General features: G+C 41.0%; 1 protein-coding gene across 3 annotated transcripts in view; it reads right to left on the reverse strand.

The window, feature by feature from the left end:
- Positions 1–21,035, reverse strand: part of IQCA1 (IQ motif containing with AAA domain 1) — a 151,365-nt gene that overhangs the window by 115,551 nt on the left and 14,779 nt on the right. For all 3 annotated transcript variants that reach the window (XM_042854528.2, XM_042854525.2, XM_008172583.3), the window contains exons 3-6: positions 16,028–16,147; positions 13,538–13,729; positions 12,738–12,809; positions 62–267 (exon numbers count right to left, since the gene is read on the reverse strand). In XM_042854528.2, coding sequence (XP_042710462.2) covers positions 62–267; positions 12,738–12,809; positions 13,538–13,636 — 377 coding nt within the window. In that variant the 5' untranslated portion in view covers positions 13,637–13,729; positions 16,028–16,147. The remainder of the gene's footprint in view (positions 1–61; positions 268–12,737; positions 12,810–13,537; positions 13,730–16,027; positions 16,148–21,035) is intronic.

Here is a 21,035-nt window from a genome sequence, read left to right on the forward strand (position 1 = left end):
AGAATCAGGCCCTCTAAGGTAAATGCAATTGCTATAGTGCAAGTATTTTCTTTCTTCTCACCGGCACTCAATGAACCACTGGCGGATCTGATCCTGAAGACTTTCCTTGATGTCAGGACCTTCCATTTCTCTCAGATGGGTCTTGATGGATACCAGAGCTTTCTCGTATTCAGTCTCATGCCTCCCTTGGACCTCACACCTCTTGGTTTCCACATTCTGGGCACGTGCTACTGAAGCACTTATCCTCTGGAACTGAGGAGGTGGGTTCTGAAAATGAAAAGGGAGAACGAGGTTCAAAATAAAAGGTACAAATTAAAGAAACTTAACGTATGTTGGAATGCTGGGTTGATACTCATGTTCTCTAAGCCTTATTTTATGTGTGAGAAATTAAAAAAAGGAGAGAAAAAAAACACACTCATAAAAAGTGCCTGGATGCACACAATGGTCTATTGTTAGTGTTTCAACCGTAATTAACAAAATTGCTATGTACAAAAACAATCCTTCCAGCGTGGGATCCTGGGATCTCAATGAGACAGGTGAGAAGACTGCTGTGCAGCAAATGCCAACTTTATCCATGTCAGAAGGGTGCCAGAGATTTTTTTTAATTGAATTTTCAAATGTTTGGATTTCCGAGTGGTTCTTTTTAATTAGACAACATTGTTTTTAATTTGTTCAGTTAAAATTTTTTATATGCACTGTTTGGTCAGTTGTTTCCTGGTATTCTGTGGCAGCTGGTAAAACTCCTTTAGGAAATCCACTTCCCTTGAGTAAAACATAAATAAAAATCCAAACACTGTAATAAAAAAGGAGCTCCCCAAATTTCCCATGATTAGATAAACCTGCTAAAGAGAATTTAGGTGCTTAGAAGTCAGAATAAAGTGTTACAAAAATAAATAAATAAGCTCAGCTTTCTGATTGATTTTATATATGTATTTTAGGATAGATACAAATGAGTCTTTCATTTTCAATCAAAGAAATATGAAAAACATCATCTGTGGGGTTGAGTTAAAACTTTCCTAGGTTGTATGTTCCATTCTGTGATCATTTATAAACTGAAAATGTGTTCCTTCTGTGTCAGTAAGTATTTTCCACCTTGGAGGTTAAAAATAATATATTTAAAACTGATTCACTGATTTAGTTCAACTTATCTTCTGTGTCACTCTGAGTAAATATAACTCCTGTACTTTCCCCTGACATCATTTATATTTGTACCCAACCCCCCACAAATCCAAACGTCTTTCAAGGGCCTGAGCCAAAGGCCATTGACTCATACACTTTAAGGTCAGAAGGGACCATCATGATCATCTAGTCTGACCTCCCTGCACAGCACAGACCGCAGAACCTCATCCACTCACTCCTGTAATAGGCTCGTAACCTCTGGCTGAGTTACTGATGTCCTCAAATCATGATTTAAAGACTTAAGTCAGAGAACCCACCATTTACTGTAGTTCAAACAAGCAAGTAACCTGTGCCCCCCTCTGCAGAGGAAGGAGAAAACCCCACAGGGTCTCTCCCAATCTGACCTGAAATGAATGGGAATCTTTTAATTGACTTAAGAGGAGCTTTAGAATCAGGCTCTACATTCTGTTTGTTCTACCATTGTATATCGCTTCACTGAAAGTCACAATACTAGAGAGAATACCTACAAGAAAGAAAGAGCGAGCCCTCTACGGTAGGACTGGCCAGCTTCTGTTTAGTTTCATTTAGATGGTTCTCTTCAGTGTTGCACCAGATTCCAATGATTACTAACACATGTCAGACAGAAAAGATGCCCAACAAGTAACAAGTAAACTTTAGTTTCAGAATATATAAAATGAATTTTATGCTATATCTGAGGTATGATCATCTTAGGCCCTGATTCAGGACAGCAGTTAACCATTTTTCCTGTATCTGGACCATACTCAGGTGACTTACAACAAAATGATACAGAAACGAAATGGACAAAACCAGTCAATGAGCAAATACATACAAGAAAACTAGAGCAGCAGTGTGCTCTTGGGATGCAGTTCCATATATTCCGTACTTGACAATATCTTCAGAAGATATTGCCTTGGGTTAATTCTCAGAGCTTCCATAGAAGCCAAAACCATTCCGTCTACATTCAGCAATCCTCATAAAATACTTTGCAATAAATATTAATACCAATAATTATTTACACTTGTATCTTTTTGCCTAAGAATCCCAGTGTCCTTCATAAACATTAAACGTGAGAGTACCCCTTTGCAGTAGGTATTTTGCCACTTTTTAAGTACTTGCCCGTTTACAGCACCAAAAGGAGAACCCAGGACTCCTATCTCCCAGATCTTGCTCTGACTGTTGACACCACTCCCTCTTAAACCGTGCCAGAACCTTTCTATCTGCTTGAATTTAAAGAAATTCTAGGACGAGATTCTTTCTGAGCTGCTTCTATCAGATCAGTTCCCTATGCTGTTCTCAAAGGCAACCTACATGAGTAGAAGTATTGGCCAGGGAAATAACATCAGGCCTGGTTTTGTGTAGCTAGGCCAGCAAAACTCTACCCTACTGCACCCTGCCCTTATATATTGCCATAATTGTTTCTGTGAATAGACAGGCTTACAGGTACTGTTGTGGTACAACACAGTGGGTATCCTGTTGGAGGGTGCCTTTCGAAAAGGAGATTCTGGTTGGACACTCACGAGAGGTAATTTTATTTGGAATCATTGTTTATGGCTCAAAGTTCTCTCCATCCATGAGTGGTGAGAAGAAAGGTGGAAGGAGAGAGAACTGGGAGTGTGAGCGGAAAATAGTTGGGGGTGTGAACCCCAGGAATGGTGGGATCTGGGGCGAGGGTTGGATATTTCCCAATGAGCAAAGAGGGGTTCTCCTCTGACCCTTCTGAGCATAAGGATTTGAGAGGAGAGGCAGAGAACCACACATACATTTTTTCTGACTTGGGGCAACTCAGTGTCTCTCTTTATGAGGAATGTGTGTTAGCGTATATTCTAAACCAGCTGGCCAGGCATTGGCAGACCCAGTGGCCAAGTTAGTCCATGAACTGGCCTATAGGTGGACAGCGGGAAATTTCCTACTTTACTAATACAAAGGACAGCCAGTGGCAGAGAGATCTGCAGTGGCTGCTTCTTGCTGTGTTATCTCTTGTTAATTCTTAGGGTACTATTTTATTAGAAAGTGACAATATGTGCCACTTATACCAAGGAGAGTGTGAGAATCCTCTATACGTCTTGATAATAAATGAAAGAAAAAAGGGGAAAAAATTATCAAATGTACTTTCATTAGATGTTATGGTATACTCTATGGCCATCAATCCAAATTCCTTTCTTTCTTCTCTTAATATTTCCTAAATTAAATTACAGTAATTACTCATGTGGAAATGGTGTATTTAAATAGGGAAAGAGGCAGCTGTTGATATGACATGTTGCTGCTTGATTGTTTCCATCATGGAGAAGATGGAGCTAACTCAAATATGAAAGGCCAGATAAGCAAGAATTACAGAAGAGGAGTGGGAGAGAGATTCTGAAACAAGAAGCAACAGGGGCTAGGATAAATGACTACTGAAGGATTCATGGCAGGCGGATGTGGCACACACGTTATGATTCTGCTTGTGAGTGAAGACCACAAGGTTTATACACGTAAGAAATACAAGATGGCTTCTGTTCTCAAGGAAAATGAGGAGAGTGATGAACTGCAATTTAAAAATCATGTAATGCATATTTGGCTTTTAGTAAAATGTTACATACATACGATAGACCTGCTTCACCATTGGGTTACTCCTATTGAAATCAATGGAATTATACTGAGGGGGGGAAAGTGGGGGAGGGTAAAGCACAGGGTGAATTAGGCCCAGAAGTATGTCTCAGGATCTTTCAAAATAAATTCTGATTGGCTTAAATATAGAAACCACAAAGAATATTCACACAGAGCAATGTATCAACTTAGTTCTATGACTAGCAGGGAAAGGGATTGACACATAAGGGAAGGGGTGGAAAGAGCTTGTTATGTCCACGTTGGCTAAGCAATAAGTAAAATTGAGACATAATCTATATAAAGTTCATTTAATCTTGGTGTCTAAGTACTAATCACAATGATGACACAATGATAAGTTTACCGATAGGTGAAGGATATAAACAATGAAGAAAATAAATTAGTTGATAGGGTACAACTAAGGATGAAGGGATGAAATAGAAGAAAATTAAAGCTGAACATGAAGGAAAAAACTCCTGGCATCGAGACTTACTAGGCTATGAATAGTCTCCCAAGGGAAGTGTTAGAAACCCTCAAACTTGGGTCAATTAAAAAGAACAGTGTCAACTTAACATTAGTGAGTTTTAAAAAAAATAAACCCACTATAGTTTTATATACGATCCTGGTTCCTGAGTTCAACAACCAATTTTTTGTGCATTTACAATCATATTTCCCTACTTTCTTAAAAAAGGGTTTTTCTTCTACTCTTACTTGTGAAAGACTCAGACAACTAACAAAGGAAAATGACAGACTACACAAGGAAACAGTGCTAAGTGCGTACACAGTATGTTGGTTTTTTACACTAGTTATAAAAAATTTAATCTACTCTTAAAACAAAATCTTTAAATAGGATCTCCGGCCTTCTCAAATTTAAATGAAAGGAAAGGAAAAATGCATTGAACATTGCTAATGATGGTACAGTTGTGAATTAGAGAATAATTTTTCTGCCCTCTTGCTTTACAAAGCAACAAAGCCAATAAGACGGTACATTACCGGAGCGCTTTTTCTGTGGACCTTAGGCTGTTCTCTTTGTACAGAAAGTGTCATTTTCTATGTCATCTTAAATGTCACCTGTTTGAGGTAGTATCAAGAAACCTATTTTCCTAAATCCCACCCTAAAGGCCTCATTGACCTCGGAGAGCACGCAGCACCTAGAGAACCCAGTAGCCCTGCTGAGTTTTCTTTGCATACTCCTTTCAAAGAGGGAGATGTTCAGGGGACTACAAAGGAGTCATGAGGCATGACCTACACACATAGAGTGTCCAAGCATGCAGGGGAAAGTAAACATTAACCTGATGGAGGGGTTGCCCCGCTTTGGTGGTGACTGTCCTCCAAGACAACATGACTTCAAACACCCCAGCAACTACAGCATTCAGATGACAATCTTTGAATACTACCAAACAATATTCCATGGACAGTCCCCAGAATTCTTAAAGTTTTCATAGCTATCATCTATATACTTAATGCACGTTAAAAACAAAAGCCAATTTCTTTTCTATGTTGTTTCTCTGAATGCTTTTAATGTGGCTGCTTTTGACTCCTAGGGTGGTACTCTGCAGTCAGACACTAATAAATAGTTTTTCCTTGGGGGCAGAAGCATTTTTCCATCTTAAAGAAATTTCTCTGGCCATGCAAAATTCAAATTTGTTAACTCGCCTTATAAACAGCAACTCATTTAAAAACAAATTACAAATATTAGATGGAGACAGTGAATTCAATAATGCACTATAGCCACATCAGCTATAGAATAATGCATCTTAATGAAGGCTTCCCATGTGAATAAACCATTATATTTACAAGCTTTCCATAGTTAATGACCCAGAACTGGATAACGAAACTCACATTTTTAGCGAGGTCCTCTGTCAGCAAAAGTATACATATTAATAATTGATGTTGCTGTAAAAATAGGACATAATATGAAGCTTCCTGAGTTTGTGGGAAAATAGGACTACATGGCCCATTAACTTAAAATGCTTATCTAATGTTTGATGGGCTTTGTCTTTAAAATCCTTGTTTAAATTAATAAGGCAAAATGGACATTTGTCTAAAAGAATGTTTTTCCAACTCATCAGTCACAAGCGCGCTGAGCGAGCGGCTTGCTGTTGTGTTCTTTGTGTTTTCTAAAGAGAATTTAGGTTTTATGAAAAGACAAAGCCTAGCAGTAGAAGTTCCCTGCATTTCTCAAGGTAAGCCAACATGATGAAAGCTCACCCAATGGTATGTTTTTTCGCTTGAGGACTCGCTTGTACAGACCACCGTTTCAAGGTGGAAAAGTCTCGCTCTTTATGCTTAGTCAGCTCAACAGCTCTTTCCAACACAGACTGCTTTATTGTTCATTATAAAGCACTTAGAGGTGTGCAGGCGGGCTGAACATGCTTGAGGCTCTAGTTCTGCATCGAGGATGCCCCATGCTGTGGAACTAACTGCTCTTCAATTGTTCCATTAAGATTACACTTAAGAGGGAAAATAGTCTTAATTTCAGTAAATAAATACATTTTATTTTCTTTCATATTTTAGGACTATGGTGCCTGAAAGGTAAATTTACTGTATTTTTATTATCAGGTATTTTGCTCAGGACACAGTATCTTGGACTCTTTATGAAGACCTCAAACCCAAACCACACATTTTTGTGGGATTTCTGCTGTATAGATTTTCTTTTAGATAATTTTCTCCAAAATTGTATTCTTTAAACAGAGCTGTGTACAACAAATATCCATTAAACTAGTAACCCTGCAGGACTGAGCCGTGCATCTCATGCAATCCATAGAGAAATCCACACATCAACCCTGGTTTCAAATAGTCCCTGGGTGCCTATACAGCTACTCCACACTTATATTGTTTTATAATACATTTTTGTAGCCGAAGATATATTTCTCAGCAGAATATATATTTATTCAGAGCCAGGTTATAGATGCCTTTACTCATATGAGCAGTTCCATATGAAGTAAATGAGACGACATGTGCAACTGCTTATTAGTCTGAGTAAAGGAGTTCATGATTCGGCCCTCTAGAAGTCTCTTCTTTTCTCATGTCCCTTATTCTACTGAGTTTTAAACTTTGGTTGTCTGGAAATTCTTTTAACAAGCATACTGTGTCATTGGTTATTTTGGGTTTTTCTATATTTCTCAATAGATTTTGTTTGGAGGAATGGAGAATAGATTTTAAACAAGTGTCTTATCTTACTAAGCATTTGTTCATAGATCTTCCATTTTAGCACAATACAAATAGTGGTAGCCTTGAAGCACCATATAAATTTGTATGACTGAAGTCCCAAATTAGGTACAAAACGGAATCACAAAGCGAAATGTATTACATTCATTAAAGCTTCCCACTATATGATCCACTCCAATAGCTTTGCCAATTAAAGTCATTGTCACATGCATTCAAACAATGATATTTATTTGTTGTAGGAGGTCTTGGTAGGAAAAATATTGAAAATGGCTGCGTTTATATCATTATGAAACTCACAGTACTTATTAAAAAGATAAAAGGAACATTACATTTGGTGTGGAATTTAAAAATCAACCTTATTTTTATTCATAATGATGTTATCTTCTACAGTCCTGGTTGTATTTATTTCTGATATTAATCCTGGGCATGCCGCCAAACTTCTTTTACTAAAGATGATAATGCATGTTTTTGATTGTAAAAGCCAATTGTTTAAATATTAGCACAATTTCGTAAAAAGAAGGTGCAATAGCAGAAAATAACGGAGATGACTCTGTGTTGTTTTCCAATAGCTTACAAGTTTGACACTAAACACATTAAAAAATCACATTAAATCTAGGATAACACTCTTCAGATTTTGCAAACACATACCTATGGGGAAATAATATAAAACCCCCTTTGTGCTGACTTCCCAAACCTAACGTAGGCTATAAATCAAGCCAAAATAGCATTTTAGATTTAGGTTTAATAAAAACAGACTTTTGGGCACCCTTCAGCTATCCTGTTTATCCACTTCAGGAGCTGGAGAATTATTTTATGCTCTACTTATTTATAGAGTTTGCAATATTCAATCTAATTGTTTATTTAGCTACAGACTCCAATGTTTACTCAGAAGGCTATTCCGGGGCATACTGATTTTTTTTTTTGGACTGGCTGAAATGTTACATATTTATTAGGCATTCGAAGGGTAAAAAAATGTTTGGAAATTCCAGACTGTTCCCTCACATAGAAATATAACCCTTTCCCAAGCCAACATGCCTAAATTAGGGTATGTTTAGAAGAGGTAAGGAGGGGAGAACATAGTTATTTACTGAAGAGCACATAATGTCTTTCACTTGAAAATCCACATGAAAGTAGGAAAAAATCCTCTAAAGCTATATGGAAAAGCTATGTATTAGCATATATTGTGCCGTAGACTCCCTTTGGATAGGAGCATAAATGATTGTATAAAAGCACACGTCAAAGTTGCCTAGCAGAGCACAACAGTACATATAAATATGTACATGTCCATCAAATAAGGCCTCAGTCCTGTAAATCACTTCAGCATGTGAAGTGCTTAACTGACTCTTGTGCTTGAAGATAAAAATGTGTTGAAGAGTTTTGCCAGATTGGGGCCGCCATGCCCAGCACCCTGCAGGATTGAGCCGTGCATCTCATGCAATCCATAGTGAAATCCACACATCAACCCTGGTTTCAAATAGTCTCTGGGTGCCTATACAGCTACTCCACACTTATATTCTCTGCTGACAAGATGCATAAGCTATCGAGCACCAGTTGCTGCTACCAAAGACAGATCAAATTTGCAGCATGGAAGGTTGTTGAGTTTCCAGGGTGTGTACTTTGGCTTTCCTTCCTGCCCTCTCCTTCTCTGACTCCTCCTCTCTTCCCATGGACCAGACTTGTGTAGAATAAGTCAATTTGCAAATAATCTTTAATAACTTTTTATGTTAACAGATTTTCCTCTAAGCTAGCCTGTGTCTTGAGACTATTGAGTACAGGGGGAGCCCAATATATCCTCACTTAAGGACCAGTCCTATTAGGAGATGAGAATCTTCACAGATGTGTTGGATACCCTCAACTCTCGCTGACTTTCAGAGGCACGTAGCACCTCACAGAATCTGGCTCTATTCTGAGCACAGCTCCCATTGATTTCAATGGAAGGTGCACCTGTGTTAGCAAAAGAATTGAGTCCAGGTTCATCATTGTGCTCCGGCTGCATTGCACCACTTTAGTGAAACAAAGCAGCTATAATCACGGGTTAGCCAGCCAGCTAAGCTAGGTTTATGGCTGCTTTGGATCACTGGACCACACACACCAACCACAGCACACTGATGAATCTGGTCCCTGATGACTGAAGTCTTAACACTAAGCTGTTCTTGAGTTACAGGTAAACAAGAGAAATTAGCTACTAGTTTTAAAAAAATCTGGCCTGTAACTTTAACATGGCTGGAGGAAGAAAATAAAGGTTTCTTCTGGATGCGGCATGTACATTTTCGAGACAATCTAATTATCATGATTATCATGCCAAAGTCAGAGTGGGTTAAACAGAATTTAGAATGGAACGTTGACCTCTGAATTAGCTGTGGAGCTGCTAATACACAGCTCCATGGCAGGAATATGAGGAAGACCAGGAAGCAAGTCAGGAGACAGTTATAAAGATATATGTGTTCCCGGTCAGGCCTGCTTCTTTTTACAAATGAAGCAGGTTTTTCAGATCGTGATTTATCTGAGATTTAGAAAAACGTGCTGAGGCAATCATGCTGTTTCTGTAATTAAGCTCTAATAAATAATAATAATAACAACAAGACTTTGTACTAGAGCCAAGAAAAATCTCTGGAACACGGACTTCTACTCTGTCATCAAGTAAAATAAGAAATAGACTCAAACTCAAGCAAATGGACAAAAAGTATTTCTGTCAGCAAGGAGACATAAGCGCTGACAGCAAATTGCATGAGCACTGTTAGTTCAGAGGCGGTTAGGATGGCTCTTGGACCATCTTCTTTGTGTATATTCTTGTTAGGTCCATATAACTGAATGGCCCAAAAGTCGTCATTAATAATTTTTAGTTTTTCAACTCCTTCTGCAAAGCCCCATGTAAATTACAGTGCTTTATAAATAATTTTAAAATAATAATTTAAAGTGAATGTATATTTCTTGCAGAACAAGTCCTGCCTCGTTTGTGATGGGCTTAAAATAATAGATGGCCATGTCTTCTAATTTATCTAAGTCTTAAAGTATTAGAAAAGCAAATTCAGCATGTTTACCCATGAAGACCTGTGATCATTTTTTAGAGGGCTGACATGATCATACATCAAAGGGGCTTGACCTTTGGAGCGCTCTGCTGATTCATCAATGTGAATTGATGCCTATTTCCTTTAGAGGGCCGTAGCTGGGAATGTGGCATTAAAAATGCAGGAAAAACACAAATCCGAAATATGAAAACATTGGAAGACAAAGCAGTTTTCATTTCCCCCATCTCCCTCAATTAGATATTTGATGTCAAATAATGGCTCTACCGAGCGCAGAATTGCAAACATCAATTCCATTGCTCCTAAAAACCGGTCAGAAAGTGAAGAATCTGGATGTTGCGTTAGGTTTTAAGCCTTCTTCTCCCCATGAATGTATAGTTTTTCCCATCGGGTACAATACAATTGCTGTCTTCACATCCATTATCAGTGTGCAGGCCACAGTGAAAAGAGGATGCAGCTGTATACCCAATCACACCTGTGACCTCCATTCCTCCGTCATCTTCTAGAGACTAGAGTCCTCGCAAGTTACACCTCACTTAGAACCTACTTGCTTACACAATCAGACATAAAAATACAAAAGTGTCACAGCACACTATAACTGAAAAAGTGCGGACTTTCTCATTTTCCCATATAATTATAATATAAATGAATTGGAATATAAATATTGTACTTACATTTCAGGGTATAGTATATAGAGCAGTATAAACAAGTCGTTGTCTGTTTGAAATTTTAGTTGGTACTGATTTCGCTAGTGCTTTTTCTGTAGCCTGTTGTAAAATTAGGCAAATATCTAGATGAGTTGCTGTACCCCCTGGAAGACTTCTGTGTACCCCCAGCGGTACATGTACCCCTCATTGAGAACCACTGGCTTAGGGCACTGGTTTTCAACCAGGGGTCTGCGGCCCCTTGGGGGGCCAGGAGCAGGTTTCAGGGGGTCCACCAAGCATGGCCTGCATTAGACTCGCTAGAGCCCAGGGCAGAAAGCTGAAGCCCCGCAGTGCAGGACTGCAGCCTGGGGCTCCAAGCCCCACCACCTGGGGCTGAAGTCAAAGCCTGAGCAACTTAGCTTTGCAATGCCCCCTATGGCGTGTGCCTAGGGTGACCAGATGTCCCAATTTTATAGGGACAGTCCCGATTTTTGGGTCTTTTTCTTATATAGGCTCCTATTACCCCCCACCCCCTGTCCTGATTTTTCACACTTGCTGTCTGGTCACCTGCCGGGCACCTCCCCTGCTTGCTACCCCTTAATGCCAGCCCTGGCTTTTATATGCAGAAAAGCAGTTGTGGCACAGCTGGGGCATGGAGTTTTTATAGCATGTGTGTGTGGGGGGGAGGTTGAGGGGGCGAGGAAAAGGTTGAGAACCACTGGCTTAGGGCAATTCAGATTTCCTTCTGTAGGTTAGGTTTTGAAGAACATTCTTAAGTAACACTCTTTTTCTGTATGTTGTTGGAGGTAGAATTAGTTTTCATAAAGCAATGACCTGGCTAAGTATAATTTCACTGTTGGATAAGAAAATTGTCCAACCTATGTTTTGGGGGAAGCAGAAGGTATGTTTCAACGATGGACTATTGATTTTTTAAAATGCTATTTTAATAGCTCTAGAATACAAAAGCCATACATACATCTAACCAAATACATGATGAGAATGAATATTACTGTAAGGGCAGTATTGTAAAAGGCTGTTATTTGAACACAGTACCAACAGCGCCGTGTTGTAGTAGATAAGGGGACCTGGGAGGGTGTGGCACCTATACTATGTCATATCAAATGAATACTACAGAGTGGAGAGGGCCAGGACAAATGCATTTGCGGGAATGGCTGACAGCTGGAAAGGTATGGGGAGAGTCTATCCCCTCTCCCAGCTAGCTGCTGGGAGCACTATAATTTATTCCACACTTGTATTCGGCACCAACAAGATGCATAGGCTACTGAGCACCGGTTGCTGCTTCCAAGGACAGATCAAATTTGCAATATGGAATTTTGTTGAGTTTCCAGGGAATGAAGGGAATGGCTTTCCTTCCTGCCCTCTCCTTCTCTGACTCTTCCCATCTGCCCACAGACCAGACTCGTGTAGAATAAGCTGCTGCTGCCAGCTGCTTGGAGAAGCTCGATAGCCGAGGCATGGAGAGGCTGGGGGAAACACATACCTTCTTATTCCTGCAGGGAGGAGACGGTTTACCTTCCCTGATTATGGGAGAGGGGGAAACTTCCCTAGGCTTTCCTTCTATTCTCCACCACTCCTGGTCTAAAAGATCACTGTGTATGTCCATTTTCCTCTTTTGACTCCCCATGCCAGGTGCTCTGAGGTGCTGTTTTGCCGCTTCTCCCCCATGTGGGCTTAGGGGATATATTTCTTTGGCAGCTTTTTACTTCCTTCCCCAAACACACACACAGTGGGAGTGGGCCTGCAAAATGGTGTGCGGAGAAGACTTGACAGGTTCAACTCTGTTTCAGGAATAAAGCATCTTGAGTCCTGAGGCATTATGAACAGAAGACCGACTAACGTGAGTACCTTGCTCTGCCATGCCTGGCTCATATTCCCCAAATCCTGGAGCAAAGTCTGTCTGTTTCCACATCTGCAGTAGATATGGCACTAATGTATATCACAAGAGTTTATAGCAGAAGTGAGATTGTCCTACTGCCACATCGTCAGTCATTTCATTTGAGTTCTTTGGTCTTAAAGACCTCTTTAAAATATGTGGAGAGTTTCAGAAAATGAATTTCTTGTTTTCCCCTATTGTTAAATTACAAAAATCCAAAGGAAAACAGAATACAATCTTGAATGCATTTTATATTCTTTGGGAAGCAAAACTTACCATCCCCAGAAATATCATTTCCTCTTCTCTCATTTTCACTGTTTTCTTCCACTGGGTAAATCCACGCCAAACCTGAATTGTAAACATGACTCTAATGAGATAAATGGGCCTTGTTACTGCTTCCTTTACTGCAGCAGGCACAGGAAAAAACAAATAGAGGAAGGAAAAACAGAATATACAATTGAAGCAATTACTCCTGAACAGGTTGCCATCTGCGGTATTATTTTAAACAAATTCTGAAGTCTGCTCTTCCCTCTCCTCCCAACACATGTTAAAAGCATAATTGTTGAAAGCTTGTTTAGACCTAGGGTCCATTCCTGCTCTCACTGAGCTCTGTGATCCTGCCAACACACCGGAGTATTCGCTATGTGGATCCTAGCTAGCAATGGCCTGCCTCTCAATTCCACACTCACTACACTGTCTCAGTTTTTGCAGGGTTGCTTCTTTCTATTTAGGGACAAACTCTCTTTTGCCCCAGAGACAGCAGCACGTTTTACTCCCCAAACACATGAATCACCAATGATACACTTGGATCTTGGGGTGTGGATCAGAGAGGACAGGTTGGGCCACTGAAATCAGAGGACTGCCCTGGCAGGACTGTTCCCTTCAGTTTCGTGTTAGTGCTTTGTCCAATCTTGTTTGGAATGGCCCACGTGATGGGGTTCCAACCAGCTACACAGTTAGGCTAATGCCAATTCAGAATGTTCTGTATCACGAGGTTCATTTCTGTTGATGCTGGTCTTGTGAACAAAACACATTGTCAATTCTTCCAGCACTGTTCTGACAGAAACAAGACTCACCTTTTGAATACGAAGTGCAGCAGCATCCAAATTCGGACCTTTTACTCCCTGAAGTCTGGCTTGTCTTTCTCTCTTTTCTTCCAGGTAGATTTGCTTCATGAATGTAGCCCTTAGGCGACCCTGACGAGCCCTCTCCGAAATCTGGATTACTCTAATGACTTCTTCGAGAGGCAAGGGCTTTATGTATTTCTTCTGTGGTACAGCGAAAAACAAACAGATAAATGTTATCAGAACATGTAGATCCTAAGAGTTATTTTCCTGAATCATTTTGAAAATTCAGATGTGTCTTTTGTTAACTCTGTTAGTTGGAAAATTGAATAATTAATGATATCTTAGTGGAATTCATCCAAGACAAAGGTAGCCCCAACGCAGAGGGGGTGAAACCCACACCTCAGGACCACCTAATTTTAGTTTTGACAGTTTGGCATTTTGATAATTGTATCAGGATCTTAATTTTAACCTGAAAAGCATTTTAAGGAGAAAGTGAACCTGCCACTTCTATAACCATCATACCCTTTGGTAAGGTTGGATTTTGAGGGGGCAAGGAGTTCCTGATGACATAGGGGTAAAAAGTAAGAATCGTTCTTACTGTAGTTTATGTAACAAAGAACTTATAACTTTTATTTTGTTTGAGAAATAAGCCTAAATATCAGTATGGCTAAATTCGATTAAACTAATAGACCTCTCTAGCTTCCTCTTATTTTTCTCCTAAATTCTGGAGATAGGGGCTTCTGGATATGCCCATGAGGTCTAGAGTTCACCTGCCGGAAAGGCAGAATTTTTTCCCTCTCCTATTATTGACACCCTCAATTGGATACAGTTCTGTATACAAATATTGAGTTGAGCTCACTGTACTAAATTTTAAACTTGGTTTTCCCTACAAGGAAAGTCTTAAAGGTGCCACAGGACCCTCTGTTGCTTCCTACAAGGAAAAATACACAATCTATGAATACACAAGAATGATATCCATAAAAGTCCCCTGCTGAACTACTGAATTTTTAATGCATGCTCTGTAACAGTTTGTTGTTACATGCATACGGGAATATGGAATCCTGTTAGTAGACAGCTAGAATTTCCTGAATGTATATGGTTCACTATGATGCATATCGAAGTGCAACCTCAGTGGTAGTAGTTGAGCATAGGAAATCAGTAGACAGAATTAACTGGAAGTAGAGCACGGAGCACATATACAAACTGTGTTAATAAACAAGATTATTTATTCAGCTTTACATGCCTCACATGGTGGTAGCATGTCAAGAGAGATCTGCCCTACAGTTACACTAGAGTACAAATGTGGAAAGTCCTCACTGCCATGTAATCTGGCTCCACACTGGGCAGATTCATCCTTAATAGGTCACTCCTGGTGAAGGAGGTGGGCAGAGCATGGGTAGGGAAACACACTTTAAGATGTGCAGGGATTGAGACTAAGGCTCTGCATATGAACATTTTTGTTAGCTCATTATGAAATGCACAGGAGCCTTCGCTCAACTCCTTATTTTCACCGTCCAGATTAGTTCAACCACAAATTATTGGTGTTGATAGTCTCACGTACCTAGTAAGGAAGAATAATTTCCTCCACCGCAGGGTGAAATTCTATGGCCTGGGTATTGTAGGAAGTCAGATTACATTATCATAGTGATCTCTTATGGCCATAAAGTCTATGAATCTAAGTTAGCCAGATATGCATGTACAGTTGTGCACGTAAGTAGTTTAGAGGGGAGGAAAGCTTCCAAAGAGTACTGCACATATACAGCAGAGCCAAAGAGTCTTAACTCCATCAGCTCAAAAACAGTTTTCAGCAGACTGTTCAAAGACACTTCTCCTCTCTTAGGATTATCTCGATGCCAAATTTCAGTTTTCTTTTCCTAGCTATTGCAGCTGCATTGCTGTACAGAAAAGATCACAGGAATTTTTCAGAATGTTATCAACAACTGAAAATGGGAGGTTAGAATGCTAATACTTTGAGCAGGGGGTTGGACTAGATGACCTCCTGAGGTCCCTTCTAACCCTGATATTCTATGATACTTATGCAATCTTAACTGTGATTTCTGTTCTTGTTATGGACCCTGACTCAGCACAGTACTTAAGCATGTACCTAAGTGGAAATCAGTGGGACTACTTGTGCAATCAAAGTTAGCCACATGCTTAAGTACCTTGCTGTACTGGGGCCATAATGCTGCCCTTCTATTACTTTCACGGCATAAAATGAAGCCAGATTATTTTGCAGAGTTACCATTGTTAATATTGCTCAGATTGAAGACATTCATTCCTGGTGGAAATGTACATTATGTCTCTTTCCAGTTGTGATTCACCTGTCAATGCAGTTTGATTAAATATATACGACAAAAATATTTCTCACTTCAATGTTTCATTATAGATTGGTATGGGGAAAATGTATCTGCTTCACTCATATGTTTGAAAACATGTTCAGTTACAAGATAAAAGGGTAGGCAGATGACTAGATCATTACGGTACCCATGGTATACTAACCGGTTTGATGTCTTGCAATCCAGAATTAATTAAAATCTGAGCAAGAATTTTCTCCCTCTCTCTCAGCACCTTCAGCTTCTCCTTAATAAAATACCTTGGGATAGGGATTTCTATGTGTTCCTAGGGGAGAGAAATATTCATGGGACACTGTTAGAGCTGTATTTAAAACCATGTTGCTTATTACCTTAACACCTTTCCTTAGGGTGACCAGACGTCCCGATTTTATCGGGACAGTCCAGATTTTAGGGGACTTGTCCCGCGTCCCGACCTTACATTGGTCGGGACGCACTTGTGGAGGACACAAGCCGGTGCTGCCGGCGCCGCTCACCTCTTCTTCCTGGGCCTGGGGCAGCACAGCTGAACTCCTGGCGCTCGCCCACCGGCCGGCAGGAGCCTGCAGAGTGCTGCAGCCCCACTCCCCAGGCACGCACAGAGACGGCGAGTAGGTGTCCACTGTGTGCTGCAGGGGCGGGGCTTGTAGGCACCAGCAGCGAGCCCCCCCGCCCCTGCCCCCGCCCCCCTCGACCCGACCCGACCTGCGTGACCTTCGGAGTCAGAGGGATGGGACCTGCCTGCTGGATGCTTCCTGGGAGCCGCTCCAGTTAAGGCTAGCACTGCCTGGGACTCACCTGGCCCCCTGGCAGGTCCCTCTGGCGGGGGAAGGGGGGGCTCTGCGTGCTGCCCCCCTCCCTCCCCGAGGGGGGAGGTGGAGACAGAGCAGAGGCAAGCAGGGGAGGGGAGGGGGGGGCGTGGAACTGCCGGTGATTTCTCAGTTTTTCCTGTGCTCCGGCAGTTTTTGTTGTTGTTTTGTTTTGCTCCGCCGCCTGCTTGTTTTTTTTTTTTTGCTCCGCCCCCCCGCCCCCCCCCCCGTGTCCCGATATTTGACCTCTGTCATCTGGTCACCCTACCTTTCCTTTACAGACTAATTAAGTTGGCCTAAAGATTCTTGAATTTCCAGGAGTGTTGTGTGACTTGACCTATGTAACAGCTGCTGTGTTATTACTTTGTAATTACTCAAGGTCTAAGTCAACAACAACAAATCAATCCAGTTTCTGAATCATCCCCACCCGGTTTCATACAGGTTTCCACAGCATTTTTTTAAAATTGTACAATTACAAATAAGAAAATTAGCAACTATTTTGAACATTTCAGAGTGTGCTGGTATATAAAAATGTACAGACAGTGACTTCCTCTGAATTTAATAAACTCATTAGTATGATCCTCCCACATTATTTAATCAACATCTTGGAAAACAAATCAGCTGTATTGCATTGTTATTATTACAAGGAATTAAGACTAGATTAGTTATCTAGCCTCTTCAGTATTTCTAAGGTGCCTATCCCTGTGGTATCTAATCACCTCTCAGAATCAAGAATGATTGGAAATGTCTACCCATGAGTCTGCCTTTACTCACTTGTATCATAAGATGAGTATGTGAGCATGAGATGGTCGAGTTCAGGATCCTGACACAAGGAAGAAATGAGAGCAGCAGAATACGTACGAACCCTGACTTCAGAAAAGCAGACTTTCACTCCCTCAGGGAACTGATGGGCAGGATCCCCTGGGAGAATAACATGAGGGGGAAAGGAGTCCAGGAGAGCTGGCTGTATTTTAAAGAATCCTTATTGCGGTTGCAGGAACAAACCATCCCGATGTGAAGAAAGAATAGTAAATATGGCAGGTGACCAGCTTGGCTAAACAGTGAAATCCTTGCTGATCTTAAACACAAAAAAGAAGCTTACAAGAAGTAGAAGATTGGACAAATGACCAGGGAGGAGTATAAAAATATTGCTCAGGCATGCAGGAGTGAAATCAGGAAGGCCAAATCACATTTGGAGTTGCAGCTAGCAAGAGATGTTAAGAGTAACAAGAAGAGTTTCTTCAGGTATGTTAGCAACAAGAAGAAAGTCAAGGAAAGTGTGGGCCCCTTACTGAATGGGGGAGGCAACCTAATGACAGAGGATGTGGAAAAAGCTAATGTACTCAATGCTTTTTTTGCCTCTGTCTTCACGAACAAGGTCAGGTCCCAGACTGCTGCACTGGGCAGCACAGCATGGGGAGAAGGTGACCAGCCCTTTGTGGAGAGAGAAGTGGTTCAGGACTATTTAGAAAAGCTGGACGAGCACCAGTCCATGGGGCTGGATGCACTGCATACGAGGGTGCTAAAGGGGTTGGTGGATGTGATTATGGAGCTATTGGCCATTATCTTTGAAAACTTATGGCGATTGGGGGAAGTCCTGGATGACTGGGAAAAGGCTAATGTAGTGCCCATCTTTAAAAAAGAGAAGAAGGAGGATCTGGGGAACTACAGGCCAGTCAGCCTCACCTCAGTCCCTGGAAAAATCATGGAGCAGGTCCTCAAGGAATCAATTCTGAAGCACTTAGAGGAAAGGAAAGTGATCAGGAACAGTCAGCATGGATTCACCAAGGGCAAGTCATGCCTGACTAACCTAATTGCCTTCTATGACGAGATAACTGGCTCTGTGGATGAGGAGAAAGCAGTGGATGTGTTATTCCTTGACTTTAGCAAAAATTTTGATACAATCTCCCACAGTATTCTTGCCGGCAAGTTAAAGAAGTATGAGCTGGATGAATGGACTGTAAGGTGGATAGAAAGCTGGCTAGATCATCGGGCTCAACGGGTAGTGATCAATGGCTCCATGTCTATTTGGCAGTCGGTATCAAGCAGAGTGCCCTAAGGGTCGGTCCTGGGGCTGGTTTTGTTCAGTGTCTTCATTAATGATCTGGAGGATGGCGTGGACTGCACTCTCAGCAAGTTTGCAGATGACACTAAACTGGGATATGCTGGAGGGTAGGGATAGGATACAGAGGGACCTAGACAAATTAGAGGATTGGGCCAAAAGAAATCTGATGAGGTTCAACAAGAACAAGTGCAGAGTCCTGCACTTAGGACGGAAGAATCCCATTCACTGCTACAGACTAGGGACCGAATGGCTAGGAAGCAGTTCTGCAGAAAAGGACCTAGGGGTTACACTGGACGAGAAGATGGATATGAGTTGACAGTGTGCCCTTGTTGCCAAGAAGGCTAATGGCAATTTGGGCTGTATAAGTAGGGGCATTGCCAGCAGATCGAGGGACGTGATCATTCCCCTCTATTTGACATTGGTGAGGCCTCATCTGGAGTACTGTGTCCAGTTTTGGGCCCCACGCTCCAATGAGGATGTGGAAAAATTGGAAAGAGTCCAGCAGAGGGCAACAAAAATGATTAGGGGGCTGGAGCACATGACTTATGAGGAGAGGCTGATGGAACTGGGATTGTTTAGTCTGCAGAAGAGAAGAATGAGAGGGGATTTGATAGCTGCTTTCAACTACCTGAAAGGGGGTTCCAAAGAGGATGGCTCTAGACTGTTCTCAGTGGTACCAGACGACAGAACAAGGAGTAACGGTCTCAAGTTGCTGTGGGGGAGGTTTAGGTTGGATATTAGGAAAAACTTTTTCACTAGGAGGGCGGTGAAACACTGGAATGGGTTACCTAGGGAGGTGGTGGAATCTCCTTCCTTAGAGGTTTTTAAGGTCAGGCTTGACAAAGCCCTGGCTGGGATGATTTAGTTGTGGATTGGTCCTGCTTTGAGCAGGGGGTTGGACTAGATGACCTCCTGAGGTCCCTTCCAACCCTGATATTCTATGATTCTATGATTCGATGATAAAAATTACAACTGCCTCACATTTCCATTGCTTGTTTTCTTACAGGATTACTCCCTGATGCAGAGAAGTGAAAGAAGAGGGCTTCTTTGAGAGACATGCAGAGAAAGAAGAACCCCCAAAAGATCTATAAGTTAGTAGAAGCCAAGGCACTACTGAGTAGCACAATTGATTGTTAGAACCTTGCTTATGAATAGAGGCAATTCTTCCAAGAGTAAGCTATCACTAGCACTCCTTAATGGCAAGTACAAATTAATGAAAAGACATTAGAAAGACCAGGTGGGCAAGGTAATATCTTTTATTTGACCAACTAGTTTTGGTGCAGAGACAGACTTTCGAGCTTACACAGAACTGAAGAAGAGCTCTGTGTAAGCTTGAAAGCTTGAAGTTGGTCCAATAAAAGATGTTACCGCTTCCACATTGTCTCTCTAATGTTCTGGGACTAAACATGACTACTGTGTCACTGCAAACATGAAAACACATTGACAGTAGTCTCTGTTTTGGACTCCTGATAGACCTGGAACACAATGGTGCTATTAACAAGGATTTTATTAAAGAAATGGCTAAAATATTCGCTCAAGCAAACGGACTGTTGCTTTTGTTTCTACAGAACCCTGGCTATCACTTCAGATATGGGCAAGAGTATGGTGCACAAGCAGCAAGGGGAAAAGGCATTTGATGCCCACCAAAATAGCACCAATATCAATAATCAAGTCTATGTTATCATCAACTGTTGAGAACAGTTCTAAACCACCCTCCCCAAGCGTCTCAATGCTATCTTACTCAGCAGTGACACCATGTCTTGTTAGTCCTAAGGTGGGGCAGAGGGACGAGAATTCATCTCCATTTTTTTAACACCTGATGTTAAAAATGTTACATTTCAAACTCATCAACTTTTCTCTCTTGGTTGATTTATCTATAAATCATCAAAATACAGTAATGATCATAATTGTGGTTTTAAAAAAAATCTAACACATGTCAAGTTATCAGGTTCTGAATGATGCTTTTATATTCTCCAATATGTATTCTGGTGGTCAAAATAGTTGTCTGCTATGAATAAAGTAGCAGAAAGATGGTTGATTGAAATAAGTGGCAATCACTGTACTATACATATTTATATGGCAAAATCAGTTAAAAGCCGCAACATGTTTCATATCTAAAAACTAAAGAACTAATGCTATAATATATTAAGATACCACTTGGCAATTTCTTTCACATTAGAACCAGGATCCAGAAAATAATAATCATTTAAACAATAACTTTGTTTACTTTTCCATTAGAGAAGCTGTTACCTACAGTACCCAACTTTGACAACAGGTAGAGTTGTCAGAAACAAAAGGAAATA

The sequence above is a fragment of the Chrysemys picta genome, chromosome 11 (genome assembly GCF_011386835.1).
Source record: "Chrysemys picta bellii isolate R12L10 chromosome 11, ASM1138683v2, whole genome shotgun sequence".
Lineage (NCBI taxonomy): Eukaryota > Metazoa > Chordata > Testudines > Emydidae > Chrysemys > Chrysemys picta.